At 45.0% G+C, this 20,196-nt stretch overlaps 1 protein-coding gene across 1 annotated transcript in view; it reads right to left on the reverse strand.

Annotated features, from left to right (window-relative positions):
• Fer1l6 (fer-1 like family member 6) overlaps positions 1 to 20,196 on the reverse strand; it is a 141,333-nt gene that overhangs the window by 96,954 nt on the left and 24,183 nt on the right. Inside the window, exons 2-8 of the mRNA XM_075960973.1 lie at positions 18,550 to 18,588; positions 17,575 to 17,649; positions 15,647 to 15,732; positions 10,644 to 10,764; positions 8,001 to 8,055; positions 7,772 to 7,903; positions 3,947 to 4,009 (exon numbers count right to left, since the gene is read on the reverse strand). Of these exons, the coding sequence (XP_075817088.1) occupies positions 3,947 to 4,009; positions 7,772 to 7,903; positions 8,001 to 8,055; positions 10,644 to 10,764; positions 15,647 to 15,732; positions 17,575 to 17,649; positions 18,550 to 18,588 (571 nt within the window). The remainder of the gene's footprint in view (positions 1 to 3,946; positions 4,010 to 7,771; positions 7,904 to 8,000; positions 8,056 to 10,643; positions 10,765 to 15,646; positions 15,733 to 17,574; positions 17,650 to 18,549; positions 18,589 to 20,196) is intronic.

The raw sequence follows: 20,196 nt of genomic DNA on the forward strand, positions 1-20,196 counted from the left end.
CTGCCTACTGTTCTTTCTTTCCTCAGCCTCCGAAATATTCCCCACAGCTTTCTTGAGAGATTATCATGCACGGCCAGGAGCTGATTTAGTGCTGAACAATAGCCTAAGCTCTAGACGGTACAGAGTGTGTTTGTCCTGATTAGAAGTCAGCAGAATGTCTAGCTTGGTTACAGCACATGCGGAGAGGCTGGCATCACCAGAAGGAAGTCATAAAGAAAGGTGATATAGTTGGTGCTATATCTAGACATCACAGTGTATGAGAAGCTGATGGAAAACCTGGAATAGTTTAATCTTCAGTCCAGAAAAGGGGAGCTCTTAGGAAGAGGACAGTGTGACAGAAGTGTCCTCAAATTTTGGGAATGTCATATCCAAGAAAGGGGCCAGGTTCCCCACATGGTTCTTAAGTAACAGGTTGAGATTTCAACTCAACTGGGGATGCTATTCCTTGTGCTCATTAGACTCTCTCAGCAATGAAGGGCTCATTCTCCAGAAGTAGTGACATCCCTGTCACTGGAACTGGAGGGCCCCAAGAACTCCATATCATCCTGGAGGTGCCTCTGAGATTCCTACTAACTATAAATCCTATTGTTGCCTTGATTAAGGGTAGTGCCCCTTTGCATTCTATCCACTATGGCCTCATTCATAATGAATATTCAATGCATATTCAGTGAGTTAATGAATGGTTTGTAAGAAGGGTGAGTGGCAGGCCCTCTTGCTGCTTCTGAAGAGCTTTTTGTCAGAATCAGAAAGAAAAAATAGTCAGCAGACCTCAAGAAATGACAGCCATTCCTATTTCTCTCCTGACTCTCTCTCTCTCTCTCTCTCTCTCTCTGGCTGGGATTTTCCAGTGTCAACAGAGGGGAAGCAAGGACAGCTTGGCTTCAGCAGAGTTGCTATTTAAGACTGCACACAGAAAGCTGTTCCCTGCCTCATTTTCTGTGGCTAACATGACTCCCCGAGGCCTGGTTCAAGTTCCACGGTGAAAATGTCTCTGTGAAAAACAGAATGCAAGACCCTCAAGTGGTTTTTCCAGTCACACAGGAGACCTCTTTAAGGCCTATGACTACTGGTTGAGGGCCAGCCAAGCCTACAGAAGTTGGCTGTGAGATTACTAGGTTCCTGCAGATGCACCATGCACAGCATGCTGAGGTCCTGGGTTCCCTGGGCAATTGTTAAGGAAAATAGTATATGGTACCACCAGGCCTAGTATTACACCCTGGCTGTCCCAAGAGCATCTAATTATAGTCACCCCTACCCCACCCATTTTTAATAATATCATTAATTTATTATTATGAGAATTTCATGCAAACATACAATGATTTTGTTCATATCCACCTTCATCCTCCTCTGACCATCTCTTTCTGGAACCCTCTAGCATGTCTGCCTCCAAAATTTATGTGTTGCCCTTTTTTATATCTTACTGAGTCCAATGAATGCTGCCCATATATGCTTGGGTTTGGGGTCATCCACTAGAACACACGCCACCTATCAGTGGCCATACTCGCAAAGAATAATGACACTGTCTCCTCCAGAAGCCATGGACCACCCATGATGGAGGAGGGTCATCTTTCTATCTGTTGTTTCATTGGTTAAGCAATAAAGAAACTGCTTGGCCCTGATAGGTTAAAACATAGGTGGGAGGAGTAAACAGAACAGAATGCTGGGAGAAAGAAGCCGAGTCAGGCAGTCGCCATGATTCTCACACTCCAGACAGATGCAGGTTAAGATCTTTCCTGGTAAGCCAGCTCGTGGTGCTACACAGAATATTAGAAATGGGTTAGATCAATATGTGAGAGCTAGCCAATAAGAGGTTAAAACTAATGGGCCAAGCAGTGTTTAAAAGAATATAGTTTCCGTGTAGTTATTTCTGGTATAAAGCTAGTCGTGCAGGAGGCCGGGCGCCAGGAATGTAGCCCGCTGCTCTTACTTCAACACACCCACAGTTCCTCAGCTGAGTCCTCCCATTCACACTGGAATGTGACTGGCTGGCTCTTACCTACACAACAGTTTCACGACTGTGATAGGAGTAGCCAACATTTTCTGATTGAATTTGAGGACTGCTCCCCTGGAGAGTATTTATGCCTAATAATATAAACCTGGTCAAAAGTCCGTGGATGGGGAAGTGGCAGGCTCTAGAGCAGAACCTACTGCTGCTGTTTTGCTAAGCCACCATGCTGTCAAACTGCCTTCTAAATACTTAGGTTTGTACATATAAATCTGTGCTGCCCTCTGCCCTGGTCAGATAGTGTTTTTGCAGTGGGCGGCGGTTGATACAAGGACTCGTAGATGTCAAAGTGCTAAGAACACATGATTACGGGTCATCTCTCTTTAGCACTGAATTCATTCTGGGTACACTGGCTTCCAGTTAATGAATCAGCAAGAAAACTGCATTGAACATGAGAGGGAGGGTTTTCCATTAACATCTTTGATGTCTCCCCCTACGAGTCATTTAAGAACCACACAACTGTCTTCTCCCAAAGAAGAGATGAGGCAGGCAAATCAGCTTCGATCCTATGTCTAAAAATGTGTGTCCCTCCCTCATACAGTCCTGACTCTTGCCTATGATGGGGCTTAGAGGCCTGGTGATGAACTTCATCCGTAACCTAGCAAGTCCCCTAGGAGCTGCGACAGGGCCAGTGTCATCAGGTGACAGCTACAGTGATGGCACCATGTCCTGGGAGCCATCCCAGCTCCCGAAATATCCTCTGCATCCTTATCATCACACTCAAAACTCAAATGCTAAGAATGTTTGCCCGGCGACTTTCCATCCCTCGAGAGTTGTGTTCTTCAAGTGCTTCTGGGCAGTATAGTGTCACATGGCCAGAAACCATGCCTGAGGAGGGGACGTTGTTGACGTCCAGCTGCAGTTAAGGCCACATCCCATAGGCATTGATCTAGTGTGTGAGCAAGTGACAAAAAGACAGGCCAGGAAGAGAAGAACAGGAAGGAGACTTCCAAGACAAATGTCAGCCTCACAATTCCCATCAGAGTTGGTTTGACTGTTGAGGGAAACATTCCCCTCGTTCTCCACGCACTTTTACATATAAAATATGAGTTCTGTTCTTTGAGAAGGATTTGGAAGACAGCACCTACTCACTCTCTGACTCTCACCCTACCACTCTTGGACACACCCAGCCTCACACCCCTCTCTGTGGAAGATGTGGCCACTTTCTGAGATAATGATAGACGTGATCACCTGCCACCCACTGTCCTCTGTCGCTTTGCTGACGGCTGTGCAGTTGGTAATGGGCCCAGTCGGCCATTTCCGCTCTCGTTTGGGACAAGATGACTTCAGCATTTATACTTCCTCTTCCCATCCCTGCTGTCCATGTACCGGGTAAGCCAGGGGAGTTCACTCTTTCTACTCTGCGGTCTGCATTTGCGGATATACTTCCTCTCCCTGGAGAGGCCGAGGAAGGTCTGCACAGCAGCCAACTCCCCCTGCAAAGATCCCAAGGTCCACCCTCATGGGTAACTTTGAAGGATTCCAGAATACTCCAGTTGACTCCTCTGCTCATTAGGCGTTATCAGTAATAAGATGAACTTATGCCGTTCTTCCCCAGTTTCTATTCCTGTTTCTCTAATTACCGCTAACTAGGAGAAGAGATGGTTGTGGTTAATTAGTGTAGATCTCATCCAGATAGAAAAGCATCACATTAGCATGATTAAAAAAATAACTGAAAAACGGAAGTCAATGAAGATGTCAATTGTAACATATGTTTCGTATCCCATATCCAATTAGCAGAAGTTCACTGTCGTTTATTGCTGGCTTCCAAGAAGCAAAGGTGGGAATATCGAGCTTTAGCCTGCTACTTCCGCAGTCACTGTCCCATATTTATCCTCCTAAACCCAGGTATCCGGAACCAAGCTGAGCTGTCCCAGAAAGTTCCCTGTGCTGAGTCCCCCCTACCTTCCCCAGTACCACCACCTGCAATGGTCTACTTACTGAGATTTTGATGATCTTGTCGAAAAGATGCACTTGGGGTCCAATGAAGTCAAACACAAAGTACTGTAAAACATGAGGTTCCGCTTGGTCATCAACCCCCAGTTTACGTCTAAGAAGGTTGTTGCTGGAGTGGGTTAGATCTGTATCTTCCTAACCCAAACCCGCTGCTGCTGCTTAGACCTTATTGGCACCAGCACCTCATCGTTTGATTGGCTTGTCCTCTACTGAAGATCATTTAGGTTGTTTGCATTGTTTTATTTATTACTCTATATATTATATTCAAAATGCCACTAACTGTATTCTTGCATAGGATAACTATAATTATTCCTCTAAATTACAAATAAGTAGAATTTTTGGATCATGGATTGTATGCAGGTAAAGTGTTGATAGTATTCAAAGTTCCTTCCTGGGAGACTAATAATACTATTAAAATTTTACATACACATAATCCGTGATCCAAAAATTTTACTTATGTCTATGAGTGGCTTCTCTGATTTTATGGTAAAATACCATGAGCAAGGCATGAAAAAGGAGTCTATTTTGGCTTACAGTTTCCAGGAGAAGAGAATCTGTCATTGTGGGGAGGCTAGGCCCTGGGGCAGAAAGCTGAGAGCCAACCACAAACACAAGGCAGAAGGACAAAACTGGAAGTGGCACTTGGATGTTCATCCCCAAACCTGTCTCCAGTGTGTGTGTGTGTGTGTGTGTGTGTGTGTGTGTGTGTGTGTACATCAACTGAGGACCAACTGTCAAATATCTAAGCCTATGGGGGACATTCTCATTGAAACCTCTACACAAGGCATTTTACATCTGGCTTTTGCTGTGGCTTTCCCAACCCTAATATTGTTAGCTCTTTACCTTTTTGGTTTCTTATAAGTGAAAACGGTATCATGGAGTAGTTTTGATTTTGAGTGAACACATTTAAAACATTTCTCAGGTTTTTTTCTGTTTCTAACATTCTTATAAAATTACCAAGACTAACCATGGGAGGAATGAAAAATGATTTTTTTCCCCATACTTAAATTCCAGAGTTAAAGAATTACCCTGGGGGTGGCAACATGGCTCTGTGGTAAAGGTATTTCTCTAGAGTCCTCCAAGTGGAAGACGAGAACTGATCCTGTAAGCTGTCCTCTGACCTCCATATTCATACCATGAAATATGCACACATGTGTGCACATGCTTGCACACAGATGTAAGAATTATCTGTATGGATATCCACATTTGCATATGGGAAGGCTGATGACCAGATTCATAATCCTAGTTATTTCTGGCTCTGGAGCCTCAATTTGATTCTTCTAAAGAACAAGAATCTTCTATAGACGAGAGAATGGAAGTTTTGTAGAGGCTGAGTCACGTCCCTCTCAAATGAGGTTGTAGAATTTAAAGGTACAGAAGACTGGGGAGGTGTCTACGTGAGGTTATTGTATGGAAGAGGAACAATGGGGTGGGCTAGGAAGGATTGGGATACTGTTGTGTCCTAGGTTCTTGACTTTGCTTTGAGGCAAATATATAAAAGAGATATAAAAGAATGATAAATTATGGATGAACATACCAGGGAGAAGAAAAAAATTGACAACACCTTTCTTTCCTGGAGTAAAATAGAAAAACAAAATAAACTGCCATTGCTGTACTAGGAGATCTTCAAAATCGTAGTCGCTGGGGCCGAGGTGTGGCCCCACCATAAATTCTTGCCTCGCGACTGAGCTCCCAAAGTCCAGTTGAAGAGTGGAAGGAATGAGAATATGAGCAAAGAGGTCAAGACCATGATGGGTTCACCCACTGAGACAGTCTACCTGAGCTAATGGGGGCTCTCCAACTCCAGCCAGACTGGAAAGGAACAAGCATAGGAGCAAACTAGTCCCTCAGAATGTGGTTGACAGTTGCATGGCTGGGGCAGACTGAGGGGCAGTGGCACCAGGACTTACCCTTACTGCTTGTACTGGCTTTTTGGGAACCTATTCTCTTTGGACAGATACCTTGCTCAACCTAGCTATAGTAGGAGGGAGGGCCTTGGACCTTCCCCAAAGCAATGTGCTTTACCCTCTCTGAGGAGTGGGTGGGGGTGGGGTGGGAGGATAGGTGGAAGGAATGGGAGGAGGGGAGGGAGTGGGAACTTGGATTGGTATGTATAATGAAAAAAGATTGTTTTCTTTTTAAATAAATAAAAGAATTCTCACCTTCAATAAATAAATAAATAAATTTAGGGATGATCTTGATTATATGTTCTTTAATAAGAAAACAGGTATAATCTTTAAAGAAATTTTTCATATATAATATCCACACACACTATACTTAGTACTTATTTTGCTATTTAAAAAAATGTTTGTAACTCAAATTTACATGGAAATGTCACTGTAGTGAAATTCTTCAGTCTGATCAGGATGGCTCTCTGAGGGAATCCGTTGGGCTGATAAATCCATTCTAATATTTGTTGCCTTTGGCTCAGTTACATTGTTACGCTCTCTAATGCCTTACAGACTTCTATGTCTGCACCTGCTTTTCTAACTAGCAAATATTCACAACCCCACTTCCTTCTTCAACCCCCGATGGCCTCTGCCTTAAAGGTGAAAAGTTGTGATAAATGTCCTTGGCTTGCCTTCTGTTCTTTTTCTTGGTTTCCTACTTGCTACCCTTGGGCTCAATTTAATATCATTTAGAGCCAAGACTTGCAGGCATAATTATAACCTTTGACAAGTAAATGGGGCTTTGCAGTTTTAGAGAATTTGCATACATGTTCTCTAATATCACATCTGTGCCAAAGAGATGAGGGAAGAGTGGGGATGGGAGACATCTGGAAGGCTCGGGGACAATAATGATGACGAGGAAAGGAATTAGCAGCTCCCATGTGATTTGGAGGCTTTTCAGTTAATGTCATTATCCACACTGTCCCTGCCTTCCTTGTAGATTACCGCTAGGGTGGTAATGTCTCCGCAACACTTCTTTTGGTAATGCATGTTGTCAGGCAATTTGATGAGATTCAAGTTTAAACGTTTATGCCCTGTGTCGTCAGTTAGACCATATAAATACATTGTAAGTACTAGCCAAAGGCGCAAAGTTTTAGTATCCGTAGATGAGAGACTAAACAGTCAGTAAATTACGGCATATAAAAGCAATGGAAAATTCCCTAGTCAGAAGTGAGCTTGACCTGTGTGATACCCCAAAGCCCGTTGTTTTGTAACAAGAACAAGGCCTAGGACAGTGGTACCGAGTGCTGCCATTGGGGCTTTGATTTGTATTCCTATGTGTGCTTGGGAACTCTCTGGAAGATTCTGGAGTATCGTGAAAATGGATCTTCCCACAGATGAAATCTAGGTCTTTAGGATTCAAAAGGTAGAGGGAAATGAGGTTTTCTACCCTATATTATTGTATAATCTGTCATATTTTTACAAAATAATATTTTATTACAAAGAGACTATTTAGAAACTTCTCTCTTTGGGAGTCTTCTTTTAAAATTTCTATACATCTTAGAAAAACAGAAGTGTTTTGCTTTCCAACAAAGTATACTTATTTCAGATTCAGTAATTCGATTTTCAGTGTCGTTCCCGTGCCGTCTCTCTAACCGGCATTCGAGATTCACTGGATGTAATCTCAAGGCTTATGAAGAACGGTAATAAGCTCATAATAATAATAAGAAGAAAGCGCTGGTCCTGTTTACTGTCTTGTTATCAGCACCTTAGGGATGTGGGTGGAAAGAGCTCAGATTGTGATGTGAATTTTGATGAGAGACCGGGAAGGAACGCTGAGGGGCTCTGATTTCCTATTTGGCGGAGGAACCCTTTGATGTCAGCGAAGGGATGCGGGTCTAGAGGATGCTCTGTGACTTACTTCGTTATAAAATGGGCTGTTGGTGCCTTCCTTCACCGTACTTTGCTTTTTCTCATCCCCGATCTCAATGGTCACAACTGGGTCGATGTTCTCGCCCACCAGCTGGCGGGCCTCAGTGATGGTGACTGTGATCTAGAACACAGAGCAGCATCCATGTGCCTTTGGTCATTGCCCTTCATTCTCATGAGGGGAACTGGGTGGTGCTGGGTAGGATGAGCCACTCACTTACTTGATAGTTTTGAGATTTGACCTCCCCATCATGGATCTTAGTCAGCAGCTTTGCTCTATTAAAGTAAAGTTTAATATATTGTTTTATATTTGTTGATAATATTGTATGCAAGTATGAAATAAAAATAAACAATGTAACAGCAAATTAATATATCTCAAGTAAGAACATCCTTCAGACGTGTAAGCCACGGTAACATTTTCCCAAGAGTTTCTAAGTGCCTTCACTTACACACTATCACAGAGTCTCTACATCTCCTGGGAAATAAATATAAGTAGGCAAGAGACTTAAGATTCCTATGACTCAGTTTCCCTGTCCTAGTAGTGAGGCTATTAATATCATTTATACCACAAGGCAATTGCTAGAATGAAATAGTATGTATGCAGGCATTTAACCTAGTGTCTAGCAGGAATTCTGGTAAACGCTAGCATTTTTTATATGTAAGGTTTTCTATGCTGTTTGCGTTATAACCTTTATAGAAATAAGGATTCCTCAGAAAGTCAGAGGCAAAGATGGGTCGAAGTAAGGATCTGCCCTTCGCCTGACTGGTTTCAGACCCAGGAGATCTTCATCCCTTCTAGATGATATAAAAATTGTGAGTGTTGTGATTGCTTTTGAAAGGATTGGGAAAGAAGAAAATTGGAAGGGATGACCAAAATGCCATCTCACTGAGTTGCTCAGTCCCAGGGAATCCATTTATCTGGACGGGCTCAGGTAATTGAAAATAGATGCGCAACACCTGGGCACTTAGCTATTGGATAATCATGGGCAGAGAAGGATCCTTGTTGCCACAGAAGCAGCAATGGGTGGGAAATGAACTGGGGTGTGTTTGATTGAATTTTGCTCTTCTGGCTTCCAACAGTGACTTCGTTTTCCTGCCTTCATTCACCCCATGCCTGCTGACTGCAATTCAGCCCAATAGAAGATGCTGTAAGCTGTGAAAAACATTCTCAAGACTTTGGGATCAGATTGGTCTGAGTTAGAATATTTATTCTTCTCAATTTTAGGCTTTTGCTTTAATCTCCTTATCTGAAATAATAATTCCTCCAGGGGCTGATGGTGAAGAAAGCATATATATTGTTCACATGTTCATCAATCGAATGGCAAATTCAATCCAATTACTCATAATTTGAAACCTTGTGCTAGGCTTGGTTAAGAGTAAAATAAAGACTAGTAGGCCATCATCTCTGCCCTTGTAGAGCTAGCAATCTCTCCAGGGGAAAGAGAGCCAAGGCTTATAAGGAAAGATCTAGATTGTAAGTGTAAAATGTCCCGTGGGGGTATGTGTGTGACAGAAGAGCTGTAGAGAAGAAATTCCCCAGAGCTCTGTGAGCAAGAAAGACCTAAGTACAGAGGTGGGGTCTGAACTACTATTCATGGGGGGGGGCAGAATTTCAGTCCATGGGGAATGCTCTGATCAAGGAGGAAGAATAGGCCATTGCTCCTGGCTTCTCCGTCTGCTCTCCTCTCTTCTGTAAACAACCTGGGACACCATGGAAGATACTCAGGAATAGCTGAAGAGCCTGCTCAGAGGCCACAGGGAGAGCACTGGCAGTTGTCAAGGTGCAGTGTAGAGAGAGAGGTGTGACAGTGTGCACACAAAAATGTCATGTCTGCTTCTCAGTGGCACCTCTGGGTTTGTCCTATCCCTAAACCCATCTCCTGCTTCCTTTTAACCTTCCCCTACATATACCATGAAACACCAGTTCAGGGTCTCCCACCCAGAGAGGTACCAATTTGTATTACTGTTAGTAACTCATCTGCATGGAAAGAGAATGGAAGGGCCTGAGGCCCCCTCATCAGATGACAACATAAACCACAGACAGAAAACACCAGTGACCCCAGTTACTAGCTTCTCTCCTGGATCTGCACCTTATTGTCCCATCCTGCTCCAACACAGACTGTCCCTATAACTTGCATTGGTCAACTCAGTGCATCTGAAATGGCCTCTGCCAGCTCTGAGCCTAAGTCTCAAGAGACCTCACATGCTCCCACTGTCCTCAGCCCTGCTGTGGCCAGCACTGGAGCAAGCTCTCTGCCCTGCGATGAGTGCAGTGGTCCTGGCACTAGATCAGCCTGCCACCAGCCCTGAGCTAGAATCACTAAGCTGCCAAGTGACTACACACATGTGAATTTGACAACTCTGCGGGGCCATTAGAACCACCTAACAGACCCACAGACACAAGGACCGTAATAAAGACTTCTATTAAGCCACTGATTAAGCTTTGGTTTAGTTTCACAATCCCAGCCAGCTGGTACAGCATGCAGAAGCCAGTTTCTTCTGACTCCCCTCTGGTAATTTAAGAAACACCTTCTCTTTGGGAGAAACACAAAACCAAGGTAATTAGGATCACTGCGAACTAAAGAGAAGGTTATGGGTCAGCTCCCAAACCTGCCTTCTGCTCTTGTGCTTTTTCCTGAGCTCCCAGAAATGGAACTAGAGTCATCTAAAGTCTGAGGCTAGTGGGACCAGAATTCCGCTGAAAGTTGGCACTCAGAGAGAAGCTGAGTGGACACAGAACTCTCTTCCTGCTTTAGACCTTTGGCTCCTGGTGGACAGTAACTGTGTCTCCTTTCTAATTCTCTGAAAGCCTGGAACACCCAGGTGCAAAGGGGGTGCACTGACCACCTGTAATAACACCGTACCTCCTCTTTGGAGGAGCCGAGGGGCCAGGAATGATGGAAGTGTCACCATGAATCGCATCTCCTTCTGGTCCTTCCTGGTGAGAAGGTCCTTCCTGCAGCGCTTCGGAGTCACTCTGACCATCTGTAGACACAAAGGAAGGAAGAGAATCTTGTTAAATCAAGGTGAGGTGGCGAGCAAGCCTCCACTTTGCGCCTACCACCGTGGGAGGCCCTGTAGCAGTGGCTGTTATTGAATTTGACAGTGTATTGACAGAAAAACCAGGCAAGCAGACACATAAGTGTGTGTACGTGTGTGTGTATGTGTGTACGTGTGCGTGTTCATATATAAGAACAAATAGAAGGTTCAAACAAATTTACAAATTAAGGGAATCTATCCAAGACCTTGACCAGATAATTCCCAAAGGAAATGAAACAGTCAGGAAACTGAAGGCAGGATCCCAAGTGAGTGTCATTCCTGGGTGTGCTGGCCAGGTTTGAATGACACATGTGTTGTGTAATGGTGGGGCCTCGTACTTGGACACTGCAAATGATACCCCTGTAGTGAAAACAGAGCAGGGCGGGACCACGGAGATTAGGCTGGATGAGCAGCTGGGTCTTATTGCATTCACATCTATCCTCACCAGAGGGGATGAAGGGAGATTCTAAAGACAGCTGTGTGACCCTGGGGGCAAATATTAGACTAACCAATATCACAAAGTGAGGAACAGCACAACTTCACCCGCCAGCTCCCCAGGCCAAGTGTTGACAGTCTGGTGGTCAAATTATGCCACAAGAGGGAAGGGGGAGACCTATCAAGTGTGGGGCCTAGTGAAAGGGAGTTACGTCACCAGCGGTATGTCTATGCAGTGGAAATTGGGACCCTGGCATAAGTCTCCCCCCACCTTTCCCAGCCTTTGCTCTAGCATGAATTCCCTATCATATTTGGTCTGAAACAACAGGACCAAGCAACCATGAACAGAAACCATGAGTTAAAAATACACTTTTCCTCCCTATTTATTAGGTCTAAAACCCAGAACAAAGGGCTAACTGGGGTGCCTATTAAACATTTCAAAGCAGACCTGGCTTTGAAATTTCTCTCAGAATCCCTCAGTCCCTAGACGTTATGGGGTATGATAGACTGGCATATCTGGATCCCTACCCTGAACTCTCCAACCCAGGGGCTGGGCTGCCCTTTCCCAGCAGCTCTGCCCTGTACAATCCAGCCACTTTGGCTATGCTGGTTCTTCTTACCCTTCACCCTCCTGGCCTCCTGACTCTCCCCTCCCCCATTCTCCTCAAGGTCATGTTCACTCTGGACCCTCCCAGACGTCTCTGCCTCTGCCTAGGAACAGTCACATGCTCCTTTTTATTATTATTATTATATTTGTTGTTGTTACTCACTTATCAGATGATCTCCTCAGGGGTTTGTCACAGTGATAGAACCCTGACTGAACAGAGGAAGGAGGGAGGAAGAAAAGTTCTTGAGATTTTTGACCCAGGGATGCTGAGTTCAGGCACCCAGTCTTCATAACTGGGAAAGAATAAATGTGTGTTGTTTTCAGTTACCACATTACCTACTCTAGAAAGGACAGCTTTCTAGGAAGCTGGAGGAAACAAAGTTATAAGCCCGGAGTGGATGGATGGCAGTCGTATCCTTAGATTCTTCCCCTCTAACCCAGATTCTGGTTTAATTCATCAGAACATTGCCTAGATGTCAATACTATTTCAGTTCCCCAGGTGATGATCAAAGTCCCTGCACACAAACATGTCACTTACCTTCTCTTGCTTCTATATTTAAGGGAGGCTGGTGCCTACTACACCAGAGAGTCATTAGGAAGATAAACTAAACATGTCCCCACCCTGTGACTGCCACCGCCCAAGGAGGGTGGCTTACATGAGTCATGAAAAATTCCTGATTGTTTTTTTTTTTCCTTCAGTGAAATGAAAACTGAGGAAGGAAAGTATCTCTAAAACATTTTAAAGGACTCAGAATCTTTTTTATAGATGTAATTGTATTTTGTATTTGTAATTGTATGTCTCTTTCTTTCCCTCTCTCACCCTCCTTCATGTGTGTGTGTGTGATGTTTAAATAATCTTGTCTTCCAGGCATCACTCCATGAATCAAAGCAGTAGAGATGATGAAGGGAAAGGCCTCAAGATGACAGTTTATGCCAAATGCTCATTTGTTCCCAGACTTCTGGGTGTCATTTTGTAGGGCAGAGATGAAGCCTTCCACAGGGCATTACCTCGACCCTGTTCCGACAGCCCAGTTGCTGTTCCCAGGGCTGATGAGACTCAGCTATAAATACATCATCAACTGAATTATTTCTAATGTATTCTCCAGCTTCAGCAGGTTTGGGTTCTGATTTTAGCCAGACAACTATGCCCAGCAACCTTGAATCAGAGAACACTACCGAGTCTTACGGATGTAGACCTGCTGGCATAGGGGCAAATGTGCAGTGAGCACCCTTAAGTACTTCAAAAAAGCAAGAGAATGTGCAAGCTTAGATGCTAGAGAGGCATCTAACAGACCGCGGGCCCCTGGGCCATGGGGTGAGAGACCCCAGAGACCTTAAGGTGGAAAAGTCACCAGCTGCGCTTCTCTAGCAGGAGGTGATCTTCACAAAACAAAAAGGAAGGATAGCATGTGACTTCTCTTAACTCCTCCCAGTGGCTTCCCATCCTACTTAGTAAACAATCTGAAGTTCACACCCATTTCAGGGTGGATATTTTCTTCCACCTGGCTTCCACCAGCTCCTCCTGAAAACCGGGCCCTATCACCGGTACATTCTCTGTTCCTTCTGACTTAATTTTGAGACAACCTGCTCTTTATCCATGAGATTTATTCCTCACAGTACACACACACACATACACACACCACAAACCCTAGCTTCCCAAGAAAAACCAAGAAGGAAGGACCAAATATTCTGCTCTGACACCCATATTTGTCCCTTCTTTACATGGCCATCCCCTCCCAACAGAATGGATACCATTTACTTTCTAGGAGGAGCTGATGGATGTCTGCCCTGTTTGTTTTGTGGGCTGAAGACTCTAAACAAGGACTAGTCACAGGGCTAGTTCCCCTGGCATGCCAGTTACTGACTGCTCTAATCTCCTCCCTCCTGGTGAGGAAGGGGTTACTCTCAATCAGAGGCCATCACATACCAGTCAGGAAAGCCCAGGCTCCATGTCAGCCTTTCTACTTACAGACTGTGGGACTCATTCGGGACAAGCCACTCACCCACTGACACCTTCGTTCTGAAACACAGACCACAACCTACTGCTCACGGTCATGAACGATGCATGTCAAGTAACAGACACTTATTAAATATGTCAAACGTGTAAATTCCATAAGGTCCTGAGGGAAAGGGAACATCTCTTAGTCAACTGGTATCCCCAAGACTTAATTTCAAGGACCAGGAAAAGATCCAGAGCCTTTTAAATCTTCCATCCATATTACCAATTTGATTGAATATTTTTCAATTTGATTGAAAAATCAAGTATTTCTTTTAAGTTCTTAGGGTGGGAGAAACAGGTTATGTATGCATGCGTGCATGCATAAATGTGTGTATGTGTGTGTGCATGCATGTATACGTGTGTGTGTGTGTAGAGGTCAGAGGTCAACTTTGATGTCTTCTTTAGTCATTCAACATCTTGACTTTTGAGACAAGGTCTCTCACTGGCCTGGACCTTACTGATTGAGAAAGGCTCGGTTCCCAGTCAGCCCTGGGGATATGTTTGTCTCTACCACCCCAGTACTGGGACTGCACACCACCCTAGTGGCTTTTCCAAGTGGGTTCTTAGGTTCAAACTCAGGTCCCCATGCTTGTGTAGCGAGTTTAATGACTGAGCCTCCATCCTGGCCTTCCTATTAAGCTTTAGACACGGTAGCCACTGAAAAGATACTGTACCTTCTTTCCACCCAAGGGTAACTCTTGGTCATGACCACCAACATCTCAGGATGAATGAGTGGCCATCGCTTTCTCTCTAAGACTGAATTTTACTCAGAGCAAAGAGTGTGGTTAGGTGGGGCTTCAGGCTACAGGGCAGCTATGGAGGATGACAGTGAAATACTTCCAGATGCGTGAAGATGGGTTCTATCCACCGCACCATGTGGGTCTAGGTATGGTCCAGAATGCCAGCCTTTAACTGGGTGTTATCAAAGCCACTAGGTAGATGTCACTAGGCGGTCACCCCAGACCTGTCCAATTGGAAACCGCAGATCCAGTTTGATTTCATCAGTGCTGAGTGTCTGCCCAATGGGAGTCTTGGTCCTCACTTGGCAGAAGGAATGACCCATTCGAAGCACAGAAAGTCGGGGAGCCTGGACTGATCTTGCAAAGCAGCTGCTTCCCAGCAGGCTCCCCAGTGCTCAGGACAAGCTTCCTGATAGGCATTCTATGCAGAGAGACAGAGCCCTCATCAGAAGGACCCTTGTCCTGCTTGGTTTAGGTACTACTGTTGCCCTCTTGAAAGCCCTCTTAATTTCTTAACAATGGCTTAACGTTTCCACCCAGTCACCCCCGCCTGACAATTCTACAGATAGCCTTTGCCACACGTGATTTGTATTCTCTCTGTTGTCTCTGGAAGAGGCGTTAAATGAGATAATGTGCAAAAAGCACTCTCTCATCTTACTTTGAGAATCCTAACTTTTGTTTTGAAAAATGTCCTTGATCCCCTCCAGGATGGTGTGGGGTCAGCTTGGTTACCGTGCCCTGTTCATTTGATAATGGCAGACTTGGAACTCCTGAGCCACTTATCCGGTAAAAACCGAAGGCAAAAACTGAGCTTGAACCTGTCATCACTTTCTCAGATGGCCCATTCCATGGTCCAGCAGGTGTCTACCCCACCCCTGTTTGTCAATGATGTTGGGCCTTGGGATGATTTCCCTGAGGCCCACAATCGTGTTCAGGAGAACCTGGGAGTCAGCAGGCAGATTACTGCTCCCTGTGCCATAGACATAGAATCCACAACCTGAGGCCCTTTAGCCTGGGTAGTGAGCAGCACCCCACCTCACACCTCACCTTGGGCACCCTTGTTGGTGAGGACCAATCCCTTCTCCGTTTTATCTTTCTTCTTCTTTTTCAGCTTCAGTCCAAACATTCCTTTCCTGCAGAGAAGAATAACTCATCAATACAGTCATGGAAATGAATTATCACCCCTGCTGGAAGAAAAAAAGCATACAGAGGAGGTAGGTCTTACTGGCTGGTCAGCCCCCTCATCTACCCAGAGTGGGGGTCAGAAGACCTCATGAGTCTCCAGGTTATCCTCCTTGTCCAGAAACCACTACACACGACTGGGGCGGGCTGGGGTTTCTAATCATGCAAGCTCAGCACTGCTCATGTCTTCTGGCTTGCCCATGCCAGGTGCTGTGATAAACTCTTCAGGAATGACATCATTTGCTGATGGCAGCAATTGTCTCCAGCCAGAGAGGGTGGCAACAGTGTCTCCGGCCACACAGCTCCTGGAGATCTGGTTAGGCTCACAGTCCACTGTGACTACTGAGAAACCTGAATCTCCCAGTCCTCTTGGCAGCCATCACTTGGCCAGAGCCAGGCCCTCACACTGATTCTAAGGTCATGGAGCTCTGGTACCCATGGAGGCCAAGCCATAAGCACATTGCTCAACTGGTGCATGGTGTGTGCCCCAAAACTGAGCCTAGTAGAGGATCTTATGGCTTCTCATTTCACACATGTTGCTTTGGGCTGTAGAGTGTCCCCTGGACAGGGAAGCAACCCCACTTCTCTCTCCCCCAAGTGTACACTTTCTAGACCCTGGGTTGCCCTGTGCTTCTGAGTGTGGGACCAATGAGGAGGTGCGTTCCATGGTCAAGGTTACCTGCTCCATAGTCAGCCTGTCTGTCTGTCATCCCAGTAGGGTCTTCACAACCTCAGACAGCCCCTGAGCTCTCCCAACTTCAAGATCCCATTGGGTAACAAGGTAACAAATGAAAAGTAGTTATCAAAGTACATAAACTATAAGTTGCTCAATGAGCCTTTGTTATTAATAGCTATTATTGTTGTTCTAAGAGATAGTATTAAGACCAACCAACAGAAGAAACAAAGATCCATTTTATTGATGTACTTATTTATCTCTCAGACTTAGGTGAGGAACTAAGGCACCTGCTTGCTAATGCTGAGCAATGGAATGCACTTGATCAAAATGGAGAGAGTTCCCTTCCCTGGAGGCCTACAAGCCAAGGATGCTCTTAAAGGACCATGTGTCCAGGACAAGCATCACAATGGAACTCTGACCCAGGGTATTTGGGGGTTGTTGAGACTGAGATGCCAAGAATGGGCTTCGGTAGCACCCAGACATGGACTGGACTCCTCCCTCCTTGGGAAAGTCAGAGCCCCAGGTTCCTCCTTTGTGTAATGAGATAAACCAGGGTGCCTGCTTCCCAGTTGAGTGCCTGCTTCCCTGCCCAACCGGGAAGGAATAAGATGAAGCAAAGTAAACAGAGGGCTTACGCAGGGCCTGGCAGACGAGAAGTGGCATGGAGTGCCCTCTGGGAGGGAGTGTCGTCGTTCTAAGTCCTCTTAGGATCGCTCCAGAGAGCAAATACATGGGGGACCTCCCCCTTCTGGATTTTAAGCAAGCATTCTCAGGAAAAGCTTTAATTAGCCTTCTTTTCAATGGTAACTACCAAGCAGGGGACCCACACCTGGTACTTTCCAAACCCTGAACCAAAATATGCTCCCCAAAAGTTCAATGTCATGATTGGCTCATGAAGACAGAACCTCATATCCCAGGAACTTGGCCAGTATCTACTGGCTGCTTGTCAAGGCTGAGTTATTTCCATCTGCAAAAGGGAAGTTGCTACTAGTCAATGACAGTGGCTCTGGAAAGAGACCCAGCACACACACCATGAACGGCTGGGCATCCCGGTTTCTCCCAGAGATGCCCTGAAGGGCAGAAGAAGAGAGGGATACTCATCCTTTGGCTCAGGTACCTCTTCTCTTTTGTAACAACGAGCGCTTGCCCTTCTTGACCCTGCTGTCCATTGGAGTCTCCTAAGGGTTTGTGTCTTCAAAAAAAAAAATACAGAAACAATACTGGTGTCTTGAACTACCTGCAGAAAGTTTTACTTAACCCAGGGCATGGGGGGGGGGGGGAGTTCAAAATCTCTTATCTACAACTCAAATCCCTGCAGAATAACTAAAGAAGCCTTTTGGGAATGCCCCAGGCACTTCAGACAGTTTGCTCCTCGCCTATCATAATGATAGGCACACAGCACATCTGCCTGAAGCTGTATGACAGTCATCAAGCCTGCTCCTGGCACGAGAGAGTTTCTCTGTGAAAACTGAGAAACACTCCTCCACCACCCTGTGTCACCCAGGGGCAGGGAAGAAGTGTGGCATGCTGGTCTCCACTGGTCGTGGCACTGGAGGACAGAGCAGAAGAAACAGGATCGGTGCTGGAAGGTGAGGCTTCGGGAGAAGCTGTGTGACTCTGGCTCTAGAATTGGGGACTGGGTACTTAGATGAGTTTTCAATTCCCCAAATGACACAAAGACATTTCTCACTCAATTAAAAATGACATTAAAATAGGAGGTATGTTTGTAAAGTGGAAGAAGACTTGCTACAAATTACTATAGTATCAATGAAAAGATGACAGAAATTTTAAGTTTTGTACATATAATGACAGAAATACCATTTCATATGTGATCTCCTAATATCTCTACAACATACCGTGGAGTAAGGACTACTGTTACCATTTCTCCTAAAGAAGAATTGGGGGTGTCTAGTCAATACATGGGAATTAGCTACCAAATCAGAAGGACCCATGTGGTAAGCCTCCATCATGGCTTCCCTCATGCTAACAAGGAACTCCAAGAAGATGAGACCTTTCAGTGCAGGATCTCTGATGGCGCCTCCCAGGCCACCCCAGGAAGAGTCAAGAGACACACAGACATACCCATACCAACCTGGTCTCCTCAGGGTGAAAGCTACCATGACTCCGATATCTGTGTCCAAACAAGAAGAATGTTAAACACGGCCTGGATTAGACTAGCTTCTGCCCATTTTCTTGTAGCTTTGGTGCAAAGCATCTAGAATGCCAGGCACAGCTAGTGTGGCACCAAGGAGGAGGTGCTGGACTGGCATTAAAGGTTTTTTAGTCACTTTCTAATGATATCATTAATGGTGATCACAGAACTCCTCCAAGCCCCAGGCTCGTCTTTGGAGGGCAATTCTAAGTTACCTCTGCTTCCCAAACTGGCTCGTCATGCAGACAACTCTACTGAACCTCCTGATGAACTATTTAAAGAGAGTCAGAATCATATCTATACGTAGCTAATTTCATATCTTTTTTATGACTCCAGAATTAGAAAACTACTCGAAATTAGGGTTGTATGGTTTCTTAATTGAGTCACCAGGTTCCCTTTCAGCACCAGCTTTTCTATCTTCAGTGCAGAATAGTAGCAGCTTGGACCAAACGACCAATACTGGTATGACCTGTACAGGTCTATGCTGCCTCCTCTCTTTCTAAGTGGCCATAGGGATACAAGTTGCTCAGGTATCCCATCTTCCAAACTCTCAACCATAGCCTCCAATATAGGAAAAGAACAAAAACAAATCCCAAGCTAAACAGTGAATTTATCTCCAACACCTTTAAAAGTTAAACTAAATGTAATTATATTTTTTGTAGAATCTTGTTATCCAGAGAATGGATTGGTATACAATCAGGTCTGTCTTAAGAACAAGTGTCAGCATGATGGTACAGATCTGTAATTACAGCACTGAGGCAGGAGGATGCCAAGTTCTGTGTCAGCCTGGGCTACATAGTGAGACCCTGCTCCAAAAACAAAACAGACAACAACAATAAAAACAAAGTGTTTCCAGCATTCTAAGATTATCCAAAAACCTTAGAAAAAGTCCTAGTTTCTGAAAATGATCTTATCATAAACAAATTAATCCAGCCTTAAAATGACAACTGCATTTTTTCTTTCTCTTCTGAGTCCTAGACTTTATAAAGGTGCATGCATTTAGGTATGTGTATATAACATGAAAGTAGAGTCTAAACTGTCTAGTGGAACAAAGGAGACAAATAGGAGTGTGGGGTGATGAAGGGGAGGTGGGGAAGGATGGGAAACATGTGCTATCAAACTGCATGCTATGGACAATAAGCAAACACTACTTAAAATATTATCTAAGAACTGGAGAGATGGCCCAGTCAATAAAGTTCTTGCATTACAAGCATAAAGACCAACATTTAGTACCCAGGGCCCCAGTGGGCACAAAATAAGGTCAGGGATAGTGGCACGCACTTGTAATCCCAGTAGTGGAGATGCAGAGAGACACTCATGAGTGTGTGTGTATGTGTGTGTGTGTGCGCACGTGTGTGCGTGTGTGTACACATGCCAGAGGCTAACCTTGGGAGTCATGCCTCAAGAGCTATTCACTTTTCCACTTTGTTTTTGAGACAGAGTCTCACTGGGTGCTGGCGCTCTGCGATTAGACTGGGCTGACTGGCCAGTGAAGCCCAGAGTCCCATCTCCACCTTCTGAGGATTATAAGCACACGTCACCACCTCCATCTTTTTGCATGGGTGCTGGGATTGAACTTGGGTCGTC

The sequence above is a fragment of the Microtus pennsylvanicus genome, chromosome 2 (genome assembly GCF_037038515.1).
Source record: "Microtus pennsylvanicus isolate mMicPen1 chromosome 2, mMicPen1.hap1, whole genome shotgun sequence".
Classification (NCBI taxonomy): Eukaryota; Metazoa; Chordata; class Mammalia; order Rodentia; family Cricetidae; genus Microtus; species Microtus pennsylvanicus.